Raw genomic sequence first — 21,133 nt, 5'->3', positions numbered from 1 at the left:
GAATAATTTTGTTTTGCTATCATACAAATAAGATATATTAGTATTACATAATGGAAAGAATGCAGTCCTCAGTTTAATAACTGCTGCCTGCTTTTCCTTTAATAAACACTCCTCAATCTTTTCCTTTAAAAATCTGGACTCTGAGTAGAGCAGAGTTTGATAAAATATCTGCTTTAAAAGATGATCATTGTATTTGCATTATGTGTTAGTTTGTAAAGGAAAAAAATAGATCACTAAATAAGAATTTTATTTGAAATAAAATTTAAATGGTCAGAATAAAAAACAAAATGGAAACAATTATTTTGCTAATTTGCTTTTTTAAAGGTGTGTCCAAAATATGAAATACCAAATTCTAACATGTAGCATTCCTATCTCCTTTCCGACCTAAGTGTTTAAGTTTTTAATGCTAAAACAAAGGAACACAACCAGGAACATACCAAGACTCCCTTTCCTTTCAGCCGGGCTTCTTACAAGAGCAATCCACACCTTTGGGTTTCAGTTCCACCCTTCTCACTCATTCCTTAATCCAGAACAATGCTTTCATCTCCAGTTATCTTATCATCTTCTCCGGAAACTCTCCAGAGCTACCCCATATAAAGGTCATCACATTTTTCCAGTTAGAAATCATTGTAACTTATACAAACTAATTGATCATATCATACTGTACTATATATAGATAGTATAGTATTTTTATGTGTCTTTTTTCCCAAGTAATGTTTGAGCCCTTGAGGGAACTGTCTATGTCTTATCTACTTAACTGTTGTTCCCAACCTATAGTTCCTTAAGTGTTCAATGCATTTAGTTGAAGATTATAATAGATAATTAACTTACGTGAAATGTTGTTTGGGGCCTTCTGGCCATTGCACGTAGCAAAGAGTACGGCCCGGCATGACTTTGGTTTTGGAATAAAGACACTGAGGGAGTGCAAGTAGAAATGCTAGAATCCAAATGCCTCCAATGACAATCTTGGTTGCGGTGGCAGACAGTCTGGGCTTCAAGGGGTCAATAATGGCCATATACCTGTATAGAAACAAACAAAACCATTTTGTTGGGTCTCTTGTTAGTGGAATTTAAAGTGAGTTTCAGAGGAGTTTCAAGGGCCATGGTTATCTCTTTTCTAGTAAACAAATTGATAAAAATTTCACTTGCATAGAGTAATTATGGCATAGTCTTATCAATCAGACAGATCAAGGTTCAAATCCTATCCTGTCACTTATTTAACTTTTGAGCTTCAACTTTATTATTTTTAAAATAGAAATAAGAACACCCCCTCCTAGTGGTGAAGTCAAGATCAATAGAAATAATACAAGTGAAAGGTATCGATTATTTGGTGTTGTGCCTAGCACATTACCAGAACTCTGCCAAATGGAATGGGAAACGTATGCATTAAGCACTTAAATATATGAGTTCTGTACTCCAAGACTCCCATTTTTCTTGTGTATGTTTAACTTTATAAAAAGAAAATTCTAAAGAACTAATATGGATAATGTCTACATGATTGACAAAGATGAGGAATACCTAGAAAAGATATTGTCAACATATCCATTGAAAAGCATCCAGAGAATCATTCAGGATTTAGAGGAGGATGAGTAAATCAAGTTTGACTAAGGTTATGCTGTTACCTCCAAAACTGAGTTCATACTACATCATATAAATCTTCATAGTGTCTATGTAACTATATATAACATAATTGTCATAGGAAAATATATTTAAGGCTTTAAGAAACATGCTGCTGCTGCTGCTAAGTCGCTTCAGTCGTATCCGACTCTGTGCGACCCCATAGACGGCAGCCCACCAGGCTTCCCCGTCCCTGGGATTCTCCAGGCAAGAACACTGGAGTGGGTTGCCATTTCCTTCTCCAATGCATGAAAGTGAAAAGTGAAAGTGAAGTCGCTCAGTCATGTCTGACTCTTAGCAACCCCTTGGACTGCAGCCCACCAGGCTCCTCCATCCATGGGATTTTCCAGGCAAGAGTACTGGAGTGAGGTGCCATTGCCTTCTCTGAAACATAAGCACATATTATTTTACAGTGCAACTTTTTGGGAAATTAGAAACTCTTTGAATACGGTAACAAAAGTCAAGCTTTATTCACTTGGTAAAATAGTAACACTATGTCTGGGAGAATCAAATTCTAGTTTTAAATTGGATAATATGGCTCATTGCCAACTTATAGCCAATAGTCAGGGTAGAAAATAATGTATGCTAAATCAATTGTATCTTGGCATTTCTCTCAATAAAGCATATTATTTAATCATACTAATTTTACTATTGACCATTTTGTGTTTCTCAAATGTAACAGTTTTATCAAAGAATGAATATTACTTAAACCAAAAAAATTTACTCTTATGAATAAGTATTTCAAAATAAGAGTAGTTCGTTAATTTGCTTATTGCTCTTTGCTTTTGCAACTATTAGGTAGAACTAGATCTTCAGTGATATATTGGTACTTATATACGATTCATAATATTAGCTTTAGTTGTAATTTACGTAGAGGAAATACTCTTAATTTATTATATATGACAGCTAATGTGTCTGATTCTTTACGATCCTATGGACTGTAGCCCGCCAGGCTCCTCTCTCCATGGGATTCTCCAGGCAGGAATACTGGAGTGGGTTGCCATTTCCTTATCCAATGACAGCTAATAGGCAAAAGTGAATGTTAGATATGACAAAAGTAACCGTAAACAGTACCTTGGTTTAAGCAAATACACTGCCTAAAAAAAGAAAATAAAACGCATATGTTTGAATCTGAAAACTGTTTAAAATTCACCTCTCATGCTTATGTTGGTAAAAATTAATTCTAGCAATGTGTATTGATTGCTAAGCATAACCAGGTGACTTATTACACACACACACACACACACACACACTGTATATATATATATGTGTATACATATATATATTTAACATCCAGAAAAGTTCAATAAATCAAATAATACTATCTCTATTTTATGGAAAAGAAAACTTGAGGCTTAAAGTTTAAGTACATTGTTTAAAAATGTCCTAGATGGTAAGAATTGGAATTCTAAGCCAGCTCTGCCAATCCTTGAAGTCTATATAGGTACAGATTATGGCTTTGAATTTAACTATTCACATAAGGAAGAGAAAGAGAAATATGTAAGGTAGATGTCTTCCAAAGAATCAGAAGTCACATTTTGTTTATAAATTCAAACATTTATGTGTAACATTAAAGACAAAAGTCAAATATATAAAGGCAATAATTTTGGTTGGTTATTTCTGTTCTGCCTGCCATGGACTGTAGCTCACCACGCCATTTCTCTTATTATATTGAAGTGTTGCTTTATGGTATTTACAGAGTCAGACACAGAACTTATCAGTAAATGTTGTACTGAACTGAATATTCCTCAATCCTATTGTAATCTTTGCTTTTTTTTTGCTTGTACTGGAAATTTATGAATCCAGTTCGAATGTTTAGACAGTTGCTATGTTGAAACTAAAATGAGAAGTTGAGTGACATGAGTAGGTTTAAAGTCCTGTACAGCCACTTCAGCATGGACAATTCAAAATAAACTGCAAAGTTCTCACTGATCTTTTTTTTTTTTAATCTATTAGTTTAGTGTTAGAGAAATTATTTCCTATAGGTAGAATACTGTTTCACTTAAACTGTATGAAAGCAAGCAATCAATTTATGTTCTCACCAACACTTAAGTGAAAGTAGAAATTTTGAAACTTCAAGCTGACATTTTTGTCATTTTTGGTTTGATCTATTATTCATTCATTCAACCAAATATTTATTGGATGCCTGCTATAACATTCCAGACACTGTAGTAATACAACAGTGAGAAAAAATGATCTTTGCAGAATTCACAGTCAAGTGAAGTAGGCAGATACTAATCAAATAATCTCAAGAATAAGTTTAAAATTACAAATATAATAAGTGTTACAAAGGCAATGTTTATGGCTGTTTTAGTGCATTTACTGGAAAAAGCATTTAGATGATCAATCAGTTCTCCCTGAGAAAAGAGTTCTGGGTTGAAATCTGAAAAGGTGACTAGGCAAGGTAGCAGAAGGGTGAGAGTTGTAAAAAAGATTTCTGGGAGAACAAACAACACGTGGAAAATTCCTGTGCAAATGGTGGGTTTTTCAGTTCTGTTCAGTTCAATTGCTCAGTCATGTCCTACTCTTTGTGACCCCACGGACCGCAGCACGCAAGGCCTCCCTGTCCATCACCAACTCCCGGAGTTTACCCAAACTCATGTCCATTGAGTCGGTGATGCCATCCAACCGTCTCATCCTCTGTCATCCCTTTCTCCCACCTTCAATCTTTCCCAGCATCAGGGTCTTTTCCAATGAGTCAGCTCTTTGCATCAGGTGGCCAAAGTATTGGAGTTTCAGCTTCAGCATCAGTCCTTCCAATGAACACTCAGGACTGATCTCCTTTAGGATGGACTGGTTGGATCTCCTTGCCATCCAAGGGACTCTCACGAGTCTTTTCCAACACCACAGTTCAAAAGCATCAGTGCGTCAGTGCTCAGCTTTCTTTCTTTTCTTTTTCAACTCTCACATCCATACATGACTACTGGAAAAACCATAGCCTTGACTAGACGGACATTTGTTGGCAAGGTAATGTCTCTGCTTTGTAATATGCTGTCTAGGTTGGTCATAACTTTCCTTCCAAGGAGTAAGCATCTTTTAATTTCATGGCTGCAGTCACCATCTGGAGTGATTTTATGGGTTGAATTATGTCCCCCTAATAAAAGATACATTCAAGTCCTAATACCCAGTATCATAGGAGGTGACCTTGTGAGGAGATAGTTTTATATAGGTAATCAAATTAAAATAAAGTCATCAGGATGGGCCCTAATTCAATATAAGGTATAAAGGAGAATTCTGGAAACAGAAAAACAGAAAGAATGCCAGATGAAGATGGAGGATTGAGTGATGTGTCTACAAGCCAAGGAATGCCAAAGACACCAGCAATCCACCAGAAGCTAGGAAGGTCAGGCAGTATTTCCTCATAGGCCTCAGAGGAGCATGACCCTTGCCAACCCCTTGATTTCAGACTTCTAGTTTCCAGAAATGTGAGAAATAAATCTCTGGTAAGTCACCCAGTTTGCTCTGGTTTGTTACAATTTGATAGGTAAGGGTGGGAGAACCATGTGCACTTGAGGAACTGCAGGCTAAAGTAATTGAAATGCTGAAAGTGAAGGGGGAAAGTGATTTGAGATGAAGTTGTAGTATAGGTCATGGAATTTTGTCCTCTCGAAAGTAATTGAAGTGATTCAATCAGGAAGGGAGAGTAATCAGATTTTAGCCTGGAGAATGGATTGAAAGAGGGAAAGAATGGAAGCAGGGAAGTAAGTTACCTCGTTACTGTTTTTGTTTGGGAGAGAGATGATTGCTGCTTGGGGCAGAGTATTACCACTGGAGACTGAATTACATTAATGCCTGAGGAAGATAAAGAAATGTTGAAATATTGTAGAAAGGGAGAGCCAGTTGGCCAAAAAAAATAGGTGGAACTGCCTATTCAGCAGTACCTAATAGGTACTGCTGAAGAAATTGGTGATTAGGAATTCACTGTGGCATCGATATTTCCTATTCTGCAACTCTCTCTAGAAATAATAATTCGTTCAACAGTGACATGAAGAAAATGGATCCTTAGGGTCTCCAAATAAAGACACTTTGGACCTTAAGGAGAAATGATCAAATCCAGGATATAATTTTACTCAAATGATTGTCAGTACTTTATTATTCCTTTAATAAATATATATCTTTGATATGATCACATTTGACTTTTCTAGGTGTTTGTTTGAGCTCACTACCATTCTTCCCTCACCAAACAGATTCTCAGTATATTAGAGCCCCCTTAGTATGACTTGTTTTCCAAAAAATAGCTATGATTGGATTCTTCACTCTTCTGCTTAGCATATCACCTAAGGAAGTTTTAAAGTCACTTTTTTTAAAAGATTTTTTTTTTTGATGTGGATAACTTTTAAAGTATTTTTTGAATTTGTTACAATATTGCTTCTGTTTTATGCTTTTTTTTTTTTTTTTTTTTGGCTGCAAGGCATGTAACTTAGCTCCCTGACCAGGGATTGAACCCGCACCCCCTGTGTTGGAAGGTAAGGTCTTAATCATTGGACCACTAGGGAAGTCCCTATATCCATCAGAAGCTCACATTTAATGCCATCTTTTATTAGTTTTCTTTTTCACTGCAATACTAGATCACTTTCCTTTATCATTTACTTCTTTTTCTGATATGATTCAAGGGGTCTTTTTCATCAGAAAGATGTCTTTTGCAAAATAGAATTATTTGACATAACTGCTTACTTTCAGTAAGTAAGCCTTTCCATTTTGTAATTGTTCTTGGTATATGGTATAATTCTTCCTTTTGTTAACCTTTTTATAAGCTCTGTTTCTGGATCTTTATATGCTTATACACACTTAAACTTTTGGGTATAAAGACAGTACAGCCTTCAAATGTTTGCTTGCTTATATTAAGTATTATTTACCTGAAATAATACAGATTTTACTATTTTCTACTTTGCTTCTGGCCAGAGTAGACACTGTTTTGGTATGTAAATTCAGGACCCTCTAATCTGAAGTGAAGAGATGAAGCCTTAGGAAGAAGTACTTGGTAAGAAATATGTGTACAGCTGGAGACTTAGCCAATTTGTAGCAAAACTGAAAGGCAAGAGTGGTACATATATCTCAGAAGTTATGTTCTTCCTGCCATGCCCGCCAGGGGTCTACATTAGGTAAAGCCAAGAAGAGGCCAAAGAACAAGGGATGCTATTGATATAGTCAGTCTATAGAAGTAGTCAGCCTGGTAGGCAGGGTCAGAAAAAAGAGTGGAATAGACAGTGAGTAGATCTGAATTGAAAAATGGAAATTATCCAGCTCAGATAGTAATTTCAGGTTTTTTCACATGCTGGTTTCCTTGCTGAAGTGATTTTCTCTTGCTCATACATTATTCTAAAGTTCTACGGCTGGAAAACTTCTATCCATCCTTTAATTTCCACTCTGATTACAGAACGACACTGCAGACTCTTTTCCTCTCTCTATCCAGAGCTTATTTTTATGTCTACAGTGCTGCAACAGAATTATGCTCATACTTTGATTTTAGCTCATCAGAGATGTGATTTATTCTTCAGTGTTCTCTAGCACCTAACAAATTATCCATAGTAGTCAGCTTGATTGTTGAATAGTGACTGCAAATAGTTGTTGAATATTTGGACAGATAGATAAGTGAATAATTGTTTATAAATGAAAACTTCAGAGTGTACACAATTTTAAAAAGGAAGAAAGAAAAAAACAAGGGAGGAGAAGACAAACTAAAAATGATTCGGGAATATCAACAAATGGTTGAGACTGAGCTAAAGTTAATCTGTTGTGACAATCTGGATGTACTGGACACCTCATTCCAGCAGCTAACACTGGTGAGTCCAAGGTTTTCTATTATAAAATGAAAGGGGACTACCACAGGTGTCAGGCTGAATTTGCCACAGGAAATGACAGGAAGGAGGCTGCAGAGAACAGCCTAGTGGCTTATAAAGCTGCTAGTGATATTGCAATGACAGAACTTCCACCAAAACATCCCATTTGCTTAGGTCTTGCTCTCAATTTTTCTGTATTCTACTATGATAGTCTTAATTCCCCTGACTGTGCCTGCAGGTTGGCAAAAGCAGCTTTTGATGATGTAATTGCAGAACTGGACATGCTGAGTGAAGAAAGCTATAAGGACTCTACATTTATCATGCAGTTATTACGTGATAATCTGACACTATGTACTTCAGAATAAGGAAGCGCTGCAGGATGTGGAAGATGAAAATCTGTGAGACATAAAAGTCAACAAGAGAAACCATCTCTGACCACCCTAGACCTTCCCATCCTACCCCTCTTGGAATTCCCCCATTGTCACTGAGAACCACCAAATCTGACTTTTACATTTGGTCTTAGAATTTAGGTTCCTGCCCTGTTGGTTTTCTTTCTTTCTTTCTTTCTTTTTTTTTAACAGTTTTCAAAAGTGCCGGGAGCCAGCATGGGAGTCCCCACCCATGACAAGGTCATGTGGGAGAGCTCTGATGGGCAAGACGAGTCAGAGTTCGAGGCCCCCGCCCCCCTGGACCTGCCTGAGTGTCTACCCCAAAACCAGAATCTGTCTGTTTTATTATTTCATGACTTCACCAACTCCTCTGACATTTACGGGGGCTATCCCCGACCACCTTTCTCTGTAAGAAAATCAACTTAGAGCTCTAGTTAATAAGTCTCCAGGGTATAATGGGTGTGTTCCAATTCAAATCCCTTAGAAAACTTTCTAACCTGCCTGAACAGGTTTCCGGACTCTTACAGCTACGCATGTGATTGTTCGCAGCCTCCCAACCATGAGAAACACAGGAAGTTCAAGATATCCTAACAATGCAGAGCCTCTTGGGGAGTTAGAAACGGTTATAATAGAACTAATAGAGGATTTCTTTGTTGAACCAATGCCTGCTGCCAAGTTTCCATATCTCCTACCCACTCACTGTACCCCTGGGAGTGTATTGATTAATATAGTTAGTATATAGAAATATAAGTAGTAACTTTAATGTTAATAACCTTAGACCTTTGAGCTAATAAATTCTTTCCTTGATTATCCCCCACTGCACCTTTTGCCCTATAGGAATGCAACTCTATCTAGTGTGCTCAGGGAGTGGTGCTAAACTCTATGAAAAATCACCTGAGGAGAAAATAAGTTTTTCTGGTTAATTAACCCTTATCAGAAGAAGAATGTTAGCAGGTCCCCTGACCAGAAGATGATGTAAATCACCTAAAGCCTTTGTTTATGATAAGTTTGTAGAAAGAAATCCTGGTTTCAATAATGGTCAAGGTCTGCTGACCTTGCATGACTCTGCATCCCCTATTATCTTCTATGTATAACTTAGGGTATAAAAGCTCCTTTTGAAAATAAAGTTGTGGACCTTGCTCAACAGGCTTGGTCTCCCTGTGTTGTTCTTGCTTCCTTTTCTCTCCTTTTCTTTTCTGTTCTTCTTTCAGGCCAAAATAATTGGAGCGTGGGGGTCCTCTGAGACCACTTACTTGCCTGGGCTTCTAAGACCCACTGGAGAAGGTGCCTAAGGTGGGGCATCTTCCGCTATTCGAGAGGGCGCCTGCAGCCTCTGTGGTCAGGGCAAACCTGGTGTCACGGGTTTTATTGATTTTCCACGTAAACCAGTTATTATAGGCCTCTGATCTCTCTGCTGTGATATCCCTTTAATCGCCAACGCCGTCCTCCCGAGGGAATCCCTGGATCCAACTGGGGCTGGACCCCGGTACAAAAGTTCTTAAAAGCAAGAGTGAATTTCTGTGGATTTTACTAGTTCCAGCTTTTAGGTTAAGAACACTAACAGGACTGCATAGAGGCTTTTTCAGCATTACTGTGTTGTCTCCTGCCAGACGTGGCAAGATCACCATTAGAATGGAAATTACATTCATTCGAAAGCCATTAGAATTTTACCTGATGCACGTATCTAAGAGAAAGGTTAATTGCACTATAGAGGTTATGTGGTATCATTTCCCCTTTTTCTAATTGTTTAAGTTGAATTTTATACCAGTGTTTAAAATTAATTGGATGTTAACTCGAGGTGGTAAAAGGTTGTTTGCGGAGTTTGTTGTAATAGTTTTGCTGTGTTTCAAACTCTGCTGAAATGTTGCTGAAAAGCATGGTGCTGGTAACAGTTCAACAGTCCATGGCTGCTCATTCTTGCCTACTTTTACTCTCCCTCTGACGCAGGTTAGCATTGAAGGTGGTATGGAAAAGCCTGCATGCATGTTCAATTCTTCGTTTCTTTTCTTTACCTCTCCCCCTGGGCCCTGCCCCTCCCCTCCTTGCTCGTTCAACGTCTGTCTTTTGTTCAATATGTGTAATGTGAAGCTAATTTGTACTGCTGGATATCTGACTGGAGTCACAGGTACAGAATCTGTATCATACTGAAATATAGCATGGATTAACATTAAACAAATAAAACAAACCTAAATTAAAAAGTAATAGCTTTCTTTGTTGCTGTTCAGTCATTAAGTCGCTTAGGTTTCTTAACTTTGCTAAATGGGAATAATAAACATAATGTAGAGTATAATTATGTGGTAAAAATGACATTAAATAACATAGTGTATACAAGGAGACTTAGATAATATCAGGCACAGTAGACCCTCAAATCACGCTAAAACTATGTTGAATACAATTAAATTAACACTTGAAACTTAAAAAGCAAGATGCTATGGTAAGCTTGAGATAAAACCAAGCAAAGATAACACATCTAATGTGGTTCTTAGCTAGTTGTGAATAGAGTGGAAAGAAAAATAAGTTCATGCCAAAATTCTGACCTAAGGATTAAAACAATTTCTTTTGATATTATCCTAGCTCTTCAACAGAAAATATTTAATCAGGGTAGTGCAATATGGGTTATTTCTCTTTCAAATCTCTCCCTTAGGCAATTTCCTGTATGGAGACTAGTAAGGTCTTTGCACCCTCAAGTCAGGGCAACTAATGCTCAGTGGTTCAGTGATTAAATAGAAAGGTTCAATGTTATATTTGGAGACTCTGTAAGTTCTTTGGGTGCAGTGGGAATTAATTTCCTTCCCTCAGTTTTGTTTAATATGCATCTATACCATCTTAAACTCCTTTTTGAAGTGGCCTGTGGCAATTCTCGGAGAAGGCAATGGCACTCCACTCCAGTACTTTTGCCTAGAAAATCCCATGGACGGAGGAGCCTGGTAGGCTGCAATCCATGCGTTTGAGAAGAGTTGGACACGACTGAGTGACTTCACTTTCACTTTTCACTTTCATGCATTGGAGAAGGAAATGGCAACCCACTCCAGTGTTCTTGCCTGGAGAATCCCAGGGATGGGGAAGCCTGATGGGCTGCCATCTATGGGATCGCACAGAGTCGGACACGACTGAAGCGACTTAGCAGCAGCAGCAGTGGCAATTCCACTCTGTTATCTTTAACATTAGAGAGACGGTGTTGTCAATCAAGCATAAGGACTTATACATCTTCAGGTAATTTGAGTTGTGATGATGTAAATGCTTACTTAAAAGAAGTATAGATAACTGTCACAAAGAGTTGGACTTGACTGAGCCACTGAACTGAACTGAAGAAGCTAGAATAATAATATACTCTTGGATATCATGCTCATGCTCAGTCGTTTCAGTCATGTCCGACTCCTTGCAACCCTGTGGACTATAGCCCACCAGGCTCTTCTGTCCATAGGATTCTCCAGGCAGGATTACTGGAGTAGCTTCCCACGCCCTCCTCCAGGGGATCTTCCTTACCCAGAGGTCGAACCCAAGTCTCCTGTGTTGACTGCATTGCGGGCAGATTCTTTCCCTCTGAGCCACTGGAGAAGCCCATTCTTGGATATATACTTAGATTATAAATATATTCATAACATCTGGGATAATACTGCATATATTTGGCACCCATAACATATTTATTGGGGGTTCCCTGGTGGCTCAGTGGTCAAGCACTCACCTGCCAATGGAGAATATGTAGATTTGATACCTGTATTGGAAGATCCCTGGAGCAGGAAATGGAAACCCACTCCAATATTCTTGCCTGGGAAATCCCATGGACAGAATAAGCCTAGTGGGCCACAGTCCATTGGGTCACAAGACTCTAACACAACTTAGCAATTAAACAACATATTTATTATATGACTAAATTAATGAATGAATGGAGGTAATTTAAAAAATTGTTTTTCTATCATTGAAAAATTTGTACTCAAATTAACTTAATAAGGTATTATGAATATATAATTAAAAAGAAAAATCAGCTAAGAAAATAATAGCAAACAGTAGCAACAATAACAGCTACAAAGAAAGAAAGAAAAGGCATCCAGATTCAACAGGAATACTGTGTTTATTACTGACAGGAGTAATACTAGCAGAAGTAATACTGCTTTTCTTAGCAGATGAAATGATCTTCCATATTTCCATTGCCTACTCCAATTGAAAATCCTAAGGAATCCACAAAACTCAAAACCCATTAAAATTAATAAATAAATTTAGCATGGTCACAGGATACAGGTTAAATCAACTGTATTTCTATATACTGGTTATGTCTTGCCCACACTAGTAGTAGATATGTGCAAGACATAACTAGTATATAGAAATACAATTACATCTATTACTGTGGGCAAGAATCACTTAGAAGAAATGGAGTAGCCCTCATAGTCAAAAAAAGAGTCCTAAATGCAGTACTTGGGTGCAATCTCAAAAATGACAGAATGATATGTGTTCATTTCCAAGGCAAGCCATTCAGTATCTAACTCTGTTCCCCAACCACTAATCCTGAAGAAACTGAAGTTGAACAGTTCTATGATGACCTACAAACTTCCTAGAACTAGCACCAAAGATGTCCTTTCCATCATAGGGGACTGGAATGCAAAAGTAGGAAGTCAAGAGATACCTGGAGTAACAGGCAAGTTTGGCCTTGGAGTACAAAATGAAGCGGGGCAAAGACTAATAGAGTTTTGCAAGAGAACACACTGGTCATAGCAAACACCCTCTTCCAACAACACAAGAGACGACTCTACACATGGATATCACCAGATGGTCAACACCGAAATCAGACTGATTACATTCTTTGCAGCCAAAGATGGAGAAGCTCTATACAGTCAGCAAAAACAAGACCAGGAGCTGACTGTGGCTCAGATCATGAACTCCTTATTGCCAAATGCAGACTTAAATTGAAGAAAGTAGTGAAAGCCACAGGCCCATTCAGGTATGACCTAAATCAAATCCCTTACAATTATACAGCGGATGTGAAAAATAGATTCAAAGGATTAGATTTGATAGACCAGGTGCCTGAAGAACTTAGGAGAGAGGTTCATGACATTGTACAGGAGGCAGTGATCAAGACCATCCCAAGAAAAAGAAATACAAAAAGGCAAAATGGTTGTCTGAGGAGCCTTACAAATAGCTGAAAAAAGAAGAGAAGCTAAAAAGAGACAAAGGAGAAAAGGAAAGACATACCCATCTGAATGCAGAGTTCCAAAGAATACCAACGAGAGGTAAGAAAGCCTTTCTCGGTGATCTATGCAAAGAAAGAGAGGAAAACAATAGAATGGGAAAAACTAGAGCTCTCTTCAAGAAAATTAGGGACACCAAGGGAATCTTTCATGGAAAAATGGGCATAATAAAGGACAAAAATGGTATGAACCTAACAGAAGCAGAAGATATTAAGAAGAGGAGGCAAGAATACACAGAAGAACTATACAAAAAAAAAAAAAAATTCGTAATGACCCAGATAACCACGAGGGTGTGATCACTCACTTAGAGCCAGACATCCTGGAGTCTGAAGTCAAGTGGGCCTTAGGAAGTATCACTATGAGCAAAGCTAGTGGAGGTGATGGAATTCCAGCTGAACTATTTCAAATCCTAAAAGATGATGCTGTGAAAGTGCTGCACTCAATATGCTAGCAAATTTGGAAAACTCAGCAGTGGCCACAGGACTGGAAAAGGTCAGTTTTCATTCCAATCCCAAAGAAAGGCAATGCCAAAGAATGCTCAAACTACTGCACAATTGCACTCATCTCACACACTAGCAAAGTAATTCTCAAAATTCTCCAAGCCAGGCTTTAATAGTACTTGAACCAAGAACTTTCAGATGTTCAAGCTGGATTTAGAAAAGGCAGCAAAACCAAGGATCAAATTGCCAACATCCGTTGGATCACTGAAAAAGCAAGAGAGTTCCAGAAAAACATCTACTTCTGCTTTATTGACTATGCCAAAGCCTTTGACTATGTGGATCACAACAAACTGGAAAATTCTTCAAGAGATGGGAATACCAAACCACCTTCCTTGCCTCTTGAGAAATCCGTATGCAGGTCAAGAAGCAACAGTTAGAACTGGACATGGAACAATGGACTGGTTCCAAATTGGGAAAGGAGTATGTCAGGCTGTATATCGTTACCCTGTTTATTCAACTTCTATGCAGAGTACATCATGCAAAATGCTGGGCTGGATGAAGCACAGGCTGGAATCAAGATTGCTGGGAGAAATATCAATAACCTCAGATATGCAGAAGACACCACCCTTGTGGCAGAAACTGAAGAGGAACTAAAGAGCCTTTTGATGAAAGTGAAAGAGGAGAGTGAAAAAGCTGGCTTAAAACTCAATATGCAAAAAACGAAGATCATGGCATCTGGTCCCATCTCTTCATGGTATAAGATGGGGAAACAGTAGAAACAGTGACAGACTATCTTCTTGGGCTCCAAAAATCACTGCAGATGGTGACTGCAGCCATGAAATTAAAAGACACTTGCTCCTTGGAAGAAAAGTTATGACCAACCTAGACAGCATATTAAAAAGCAGAGACGTTACTTTGCCAACAAAGGTCCGTCTAGTCAAAACCATGATTTTTCCAGTAGTCATGAATGAATGTTAGAGTTGGACTATAAAGAAAGCTGAATGCCAAAGAATTGATGCTTTTGAACTGTGGTGTTGGAGAAGACTCTTGAGAGTCCATTGGACTGCAAGGAGATCTATCCAATCCATCCTAAAGGAAATCAGTTCTGAATATTCATTGGAAGGACTGATGCTGAAGCTGAAGCTCCAATACTTTGGCCACCTGATGCGAAGAACTGACTCATTTGAAAACATCCTGATGCTGGGAAAGATTGAAGGTGGGAGGAGAAGGGGATGACAGAGGATGAGGTGGTTGGATGGCATCACTGACTTGACCGACATGTGTTTGAGCAAGCTCCAGGAGTTGGTGATGGACAGGGAAGCCTGGTGTGGTATAGTCCTTTGGGTCGCAAAGAGTCAGACACGGCTGAGCGACTGAACTGAACTGATACTAGTTATAAACAATCTGAAAATGAACTTCAAAAAATTGTATTCAGTAGCACAAAAAAGTAACATTTAGTAAAATTTAATAAATATAGGAAGAAATGTAAAAAAAATAATTGATACCTGTATATTGAAAACTGTAAATCATTGCTGAAAGGAATTAAAGAAGACCTCATAAGTAGAAGTCCATGTCCATGGATTGGAAGACTCAATATTGTTGAACTGATAATGCTTTCCAAATTCATTGAAAGGCTTAAGACAATCCTTATAAAAATTCTTACTCTAATTCCAGAATTTTAAAAACTTACCCTAAAAGTAATTTGGAAGTACAGTTCTTTTAGAATAGTCAAAAATTTTGAAAAATAAAAAGTTGAAGTACTTATACTTTCTGTACTTCAAAACTTACTAGAGGGCTACAGTAATCAAGATAGTGTAGTACTGGCATAAAAATAGTCATGTAGATCAATAAATCAAAAATATCAAGAGTCTAGAAATAAACACATTTGTGTTCAATTGACTCTTGGCACATACATCCAAGGCAATTTAATGGGATAAATAGTATTTTTTTCAATAAATAGTGTGAGGACAGTAGCTATCAAAAAAAAAAAAAAAAGTACAAGGCATGCCAAAAGACACACAGAAAAATTGAAGAGATCAAGCAATCTTCAGAACCAGTCATAGAAGGGATGTTGGAATTATCATACTGGGAATTTAAAACAATTGGATTAATATCCTAAGGGCTCTAATAATAAAGTAGATAGCATGTAAGAATTACTGGGCAATGCAAGTGGAGAGACAGAAATCCTAAGAAAGAAAGAAACAAAATTAGTAGGCTGAGCATGGCTGAAGAAAGAATCTCTGAGCTAACTTATATATAAGGTTCTGAAAACCTTAACAGACACCTCAGCAAAGAAGATATACAGATGGCAAATAAGCATACAAAAATATGCTCCGCATCCTACATCATCAGGTAATACAAATGAGAACAACAATGAGATACCAGTAGACACCAGTTAGAATGGTGAAAACCCACACCACCAGATGCTGGAAAGGATGTGAAGCAACAGAAACTCTCATACATTGCTAGTGGGAATGCAAAATGGTACAGCCATCTTGGAAGATAGTTTGGTTGCTTCTTAAAAAGCCAAACATACTCTTACCATAAAATCCAACAATTGTGCTCCATGATATTTACTAAATGGAGTTGAAGACTTATGCCCCACAACAGCTCCCCCCACAGCAGTGTCACCCCCCACAAAAAACCCTGCACATGGATGTTTATCACAGTTTCATTCATAATTGACAAAAACTTGGAAGCACCGAAGATGTCTTTCATTAGATGAATGAATAAACAAACTATGGTGCATCAGATAATGAAATATCATTCACTGTTAAAAAGAATTCTATATCAAGCCATGAAAAAGCATTAACAACCTTTAATCCATAATTGATAAGTGAAAAGACGCAATCTGAAAGAGGCTACACACTGATTCCAACTATATGATTACGGAAAAGATGAAACTATGGACACAAGAAGAAGATCAGTATTTGCTAGGGATTCAGGGAAATAGGGTTGAATAGGTAAAGGACAGAGAATTTTCAGGGTCCTGAAAATACTCTGGAGGAGACCATAATGGTAGATACACGTCATTATACATTTGCCTAAATGCATTGAATGTATAATACCAAAAGTAAAGCCTAATGTAAATGACAGGGTTTGGGTGATTATGATGAGTCCGTATAGGTTCATCAGTGCTAACAAATGTACCAGTCTAGTGGGAGATGTTGATAACAGGGAGGCTGTGCATAAGGGGGATGGGCAGAAGATATATAGGAAGTCTCTGTACCTTCTCTTCATTTTTGCTGTTAAACAAAACTTTCTCTAAAATAAACCCTTAGAAAAAAAAAGTCCTGAATCTGAATATTGTTTACTTATTCTTTCGTATAACATATACAGAGCCAGCATATTTTTTTTTGTACCTTTGTGAGTTTGAATTGACTTCAACATTTTATTCTTGAACTTGGAAAACGTTGAAATATCTCTGAGAAGTTTTGTTTTGTTTTTTAACATGACGATTTTGGCCAGTGTCTCCTCCTCTCAGACATCTTCCTCATTTGTCAGTATCATTTTCCTCATTTATGTTGATAAATTCACCTTTACTAATTTCCCCTGGCTGCATACTTTGAGTCTCTTGTTAAGTGACTGTCAACATTCACATATGCAGCTATTCTTCTTTATCTTCACCTATATTGAACTTGAATTTCACTTTTGGTGTTAATACTTTTTATTTCTTCACTACACCTTCTTCTTTGTTGGCAAGTCTTTCTTTTGATTAGCCATTTTTCTAAGATGTCATTTGAGGTTATCACTGAAGGACAACGAGGCAATGCAACTATGTGCTTTGCTGTGTGTGCAGGAAGCAACTAACAGATAATCAGGGACCAGTCAGTAACAGATTTTGAAAAATAGGAATATGATTGACCACTGATTATGAAGTGCATATGTTATTTGTGGAACAATTCATGGACTGAAAAGCTAACAGCTTTACTTTATGCAAATACAGTTGATATGACATGGTAACAAAAACTTGAGCTTGCTCTTGAGGGGACTGGTATTCTTTTATATATATATATATAACTATTATGTCTGTTATATTACTATATTACAAATAAATGTATAAATATATAACTAAATAATCTTGGTTAATTGAAATTCGTGTAAAGCAAGTTCATGTATAGAATTGTGCATGCATAGAATTTGTTGCATATGTGTGTGTTCTTTGGCATATGTGTCCTATTTTTGAGCTGCTAAAACTTTAAAATGGTATCCTTTTATATGTTTCTAAGGAGACCTGTTTCATTCATTTTCATTAAAGATAGTCTCTGCAATGGTTTTGTGACTAGTCAATGGGGATTGTCAGTAATTTCTTAGGTAGAAAAAATTAGTAATCTATTATTTTAAACATATTATTATACAGTTTTGTTTCTGAAATATCAGAGCCCTCAACATGAAATTTAGATTATGTTAATTTTTGTTGAAGAGATATTGAAAATATTTATATTTTTGGAGTAAAACATTTTAAGCTAATGAAACAAGAAGGACGTTTAAAAGTTTTGAATTTATTTTATACCATGTAGTTAACTTAATGGAGAAAATAGCCTTCATATATCCCTTTAGTTTGAAGATTTAAAACCACGGTACTGGCAGTGCTCTATGGGAGTGCTGCTTAGATCCTTCCAGGTCCTGGGCCAGTGCCTCTGCCCAGGTCCGCCACCATCTTGAACTGAGCTGTCCGAATTGGGTGCAGACGTTTCCACTTGGAACCCTGGTCTGAAGTGTCCAGCACAACGCCTCCACATGCAGTTCCTTAGGAGGAAGTGAAACTAGACGAAGCAGAGGGAAAAAAAGAGAGAAGAAATACAGCTCCACTCACCAGAACCCCGACACAAGCTTCCCTAACCAAGAAACCTTGACAAGCCACCTGTACAAACCCACACAGAGAGAGGAAATGCCACAATAAAGAGAACTCCACAAACTGCCAGAATACAGAAAGGACACCCCAAACTCAGCAATTTAAACAAGATGAAGAGACAGAGGAATACCCAGCAGATAAAGGAACAGGATAAAAGCCCACCAAACCAAACAAAAGAGGAAGAGATAGGGAATCTACCTGATAAAGAATTCTGAATAATGATAGTGAAATTGATCTAAAATCTTGAAATCAAAATGGAATCACAGATAAATAGCTTGGAGACTAAGATCGAGAAGATGCAAGAAAGGTTTAACAAGGACCTAGAAGAAATAAAAGAGAGTCAATATATAATGAATAATGCAATAAATGAAATTAAAAACACTCTGGAGGCAACAAATAGTAGAATAACAGAGGCAGAAGATAGGATTAGTGAATTAGAAGATAGAATGGTAGAAATAAATGAATCAGAGAGGAAAAAAGAAAAACGAATTAAAAGAAATGAGGACAATCTCAGAGACCTCCAGGACAATATTAAACGCTACAACATTCGAATCATAGGGGTCCCAGAAGAAGAAGACAAAAAGAAAGACCATGAGAAAATACTTGAGGAGATAATAGTTGAAAACTTCCCTAAAATGGGGAAGGAAATAATCACCCAAGTCCAAGAAACCCAGAGAGTCCCAAACAGGATAAACCCAAGGCGAAACACCCCAAGACACATATTAATCAAATTAACAAAGATCAAACACAAAGAACAAATATTAAAAGCAGCAAGGGAAAAACAACAAATAACACACAAGGGAATTCCCATTAGGATAACAGCTGATCTTTCAATAGAAACTCTTCAAGCCAGGAGGGAATGGCAAGACATACTTAAAGTGATGAAAGAAAATAACCTACAGCCCAGATTATTGTACCCAGCAAGGATCTCATTCAAATATGAAGGAGAAATCAAAAGCTTCTCAGACAAGCAAAAGCTGAGAGAATTCAGCACCACTAAACCAGCTCTCCAACAAATACTAAAGGATATTCTCTAGACAGGAAACACAAAAACAGTGTATAAACTTGAACCCAAAACAATAAAGTAAATGGCAACGGGATCATACTTATCAGTAATTACCTTAAATGTAAATGGGTTGAATGCCCCAACCAAAAGACAAAGACTGGCTGAATGGATACAAAAACAAGACCCCTACATATGTTGTCTACAAGAGACCCACCTCAAAACAGGGGACACATACAGTCTGAAAGTGAAGGGCTGGAAAAAGATTTTCCATGCAAATAGGGACCAAAAGAAAGCAGGAGTAGCAATACTTATATCAGATAAAATAGACTTTAAAACAAAGGCTGTGAAAAGAGACAAAGATGGTCACTACCTAATGATCAAAGGATCAATCCAAGAAGAAGATATAACAATTATAAATATATATGCACCCAACACAGGAGCGCCGCAGTATGTAAGACAAATGCTAACAAGTATGAAAGGAGAAATTAACAATAACACAATAATAGTGGGAGACTTTAATACCCCACTCACACCTATGGATAGATCAACTAAACAGAAAATTAACAAGGAAACACAAACGTTAAATGATACAATAGACCAGTTAGACCTAATTGATATCTATAGGACATTTCATCCCAAAACAATGAATTACACCTTTTTCTCAAGTGCACATGGAACCTTCTCCAGGATAGATCACATCCTGGGCCATAAATCTAGCCTTGGTAAATTCAAAAAAATAGAAATCATTCCAAGCATCTTTTCTGACCACAATGCAGTAAGATTAGATCTCAATTACAGGAGAAAAACTATTAAAAATTCCAACATATGGAGGCTGAACAACACGCTGCTGAATAACCAACAAATCACAGAAGAAATCAAAAAAGAAATCAAAATTTGCATAGAAACTAATGAAAATGAAAACACAACAACTCAAAACCTGTGGGACACTTTAAAAGCAGTCCTAAGGGGAAAGTACATAGCAATACAGGCATTCCTAAAGAAACAAGAAAAAAGTCAAATAAATAACCTAACCCTACATGTAAAGCAACTAGAAAAGGAAGAAATGAAGAACCCCAGGGTTAGTAGAAGGAAAGAAATCTTAAAAATTAGGGCAGAAATAAATGCAAAAGAAACAAAAGAGAACATAGCAAAACTCAACAAAGCCAAAAGCTGGTTCTTTGAAAGGAGAAATAAAATTGACAAACCATTAGCCAGACTCATCAAGAAACAAAGGGAGAAAAATTAAATCAATAAAATTAGAAATGAAAATGGAGAGATCACAACAGACAACACAGAAATACAAAGGATCATAAGAGACTACTATCAACAATTATATGCCAATAAAATGGACAACGTGGAAGAAATGGACAAATTCTTAGAAAAGTACAACTTTCCAAAACTGGACCAGGAAGAAATAGAAAATCTTAACAGACCCATCACAAGCATGGAAATTGAAACTGTAATCAAAAATCTTCCAGCAAACAAAAGCCCAGGTCCAGACGGCTTCACAGCTGAATTCTACCAAAAATTTAGAGAAGAGCTAACACCTATCCTGCTCAAACTCTTCCAGAAAATTGAAGAGGAAGGTAAACTTCCAAACTCATTCTATGAGGCCGCCATCACCCTAATACCAAAACCTGACAAAGATCCCACAAAAAAAGAAAACTACAGGCCAATATCACTGATGAACATAGATGCAAAAAGCCTTAACAAAATTCTAGCAATCAGAACCCAACAACACATTAAAAAGATCATACACCATGACCAAGTGGGCTTTATCCCAGGGATGTAAGGATTCTTCAATATCTGCAAATCAATCAATGTTATAGACATTAACATTGTGTTTTCACATTGTTAACACAT

At 37.3% G+C, this 21,133-nt stretch overlaps 1 protein-coding gene and 1 pseudogene across 1 annotated transcript in view; one reads left to right on the top strand and one right to left on the bottom strand.

Moving 5' to 3' along the window:
- TACR3 (tachykinin receptor 3) overlaps positions 1-21,133 on the bottom strand; it is a 91,168-nt gene that overhangs the window by 53,698 nt on the left and 16,337 nt on the right. The window contains exon 2 of the mRNA XM_061419531.1: positions 832-1,020. Within this exon, the coding sequence (XP_061275515.1) occupies positions 832-1,020 (189 nt within the window). The remainder of the gene's footprint in view (positions 1-831; positions 1,021-21,133) is intronic.
- On the top strand, positions 1,480-7,969 carry LOC133250010 (14-3-3 protein epsilon-like; annotated as a pseudogene).

The sequence above is a fragment of the Bos javanicus genome, chromosome 6 (assembly GCF_032452875.1).
Source record: "Bos javanicus breed banteng chromosome 6, ARS-OSU_banteng_1.0, whole genome shotgun sequence".
In the NCBI taxonomy this organism is placed as follows: domain Eukaryota; kingdom Metazoa; phylum Chordata; class Mammalia; order Artiodactyla; family Bovidae; genus Bos; species Bos javanicus.
This window is presented reverse-complemented; position numbering and strand designations above follow the sequence as displayed.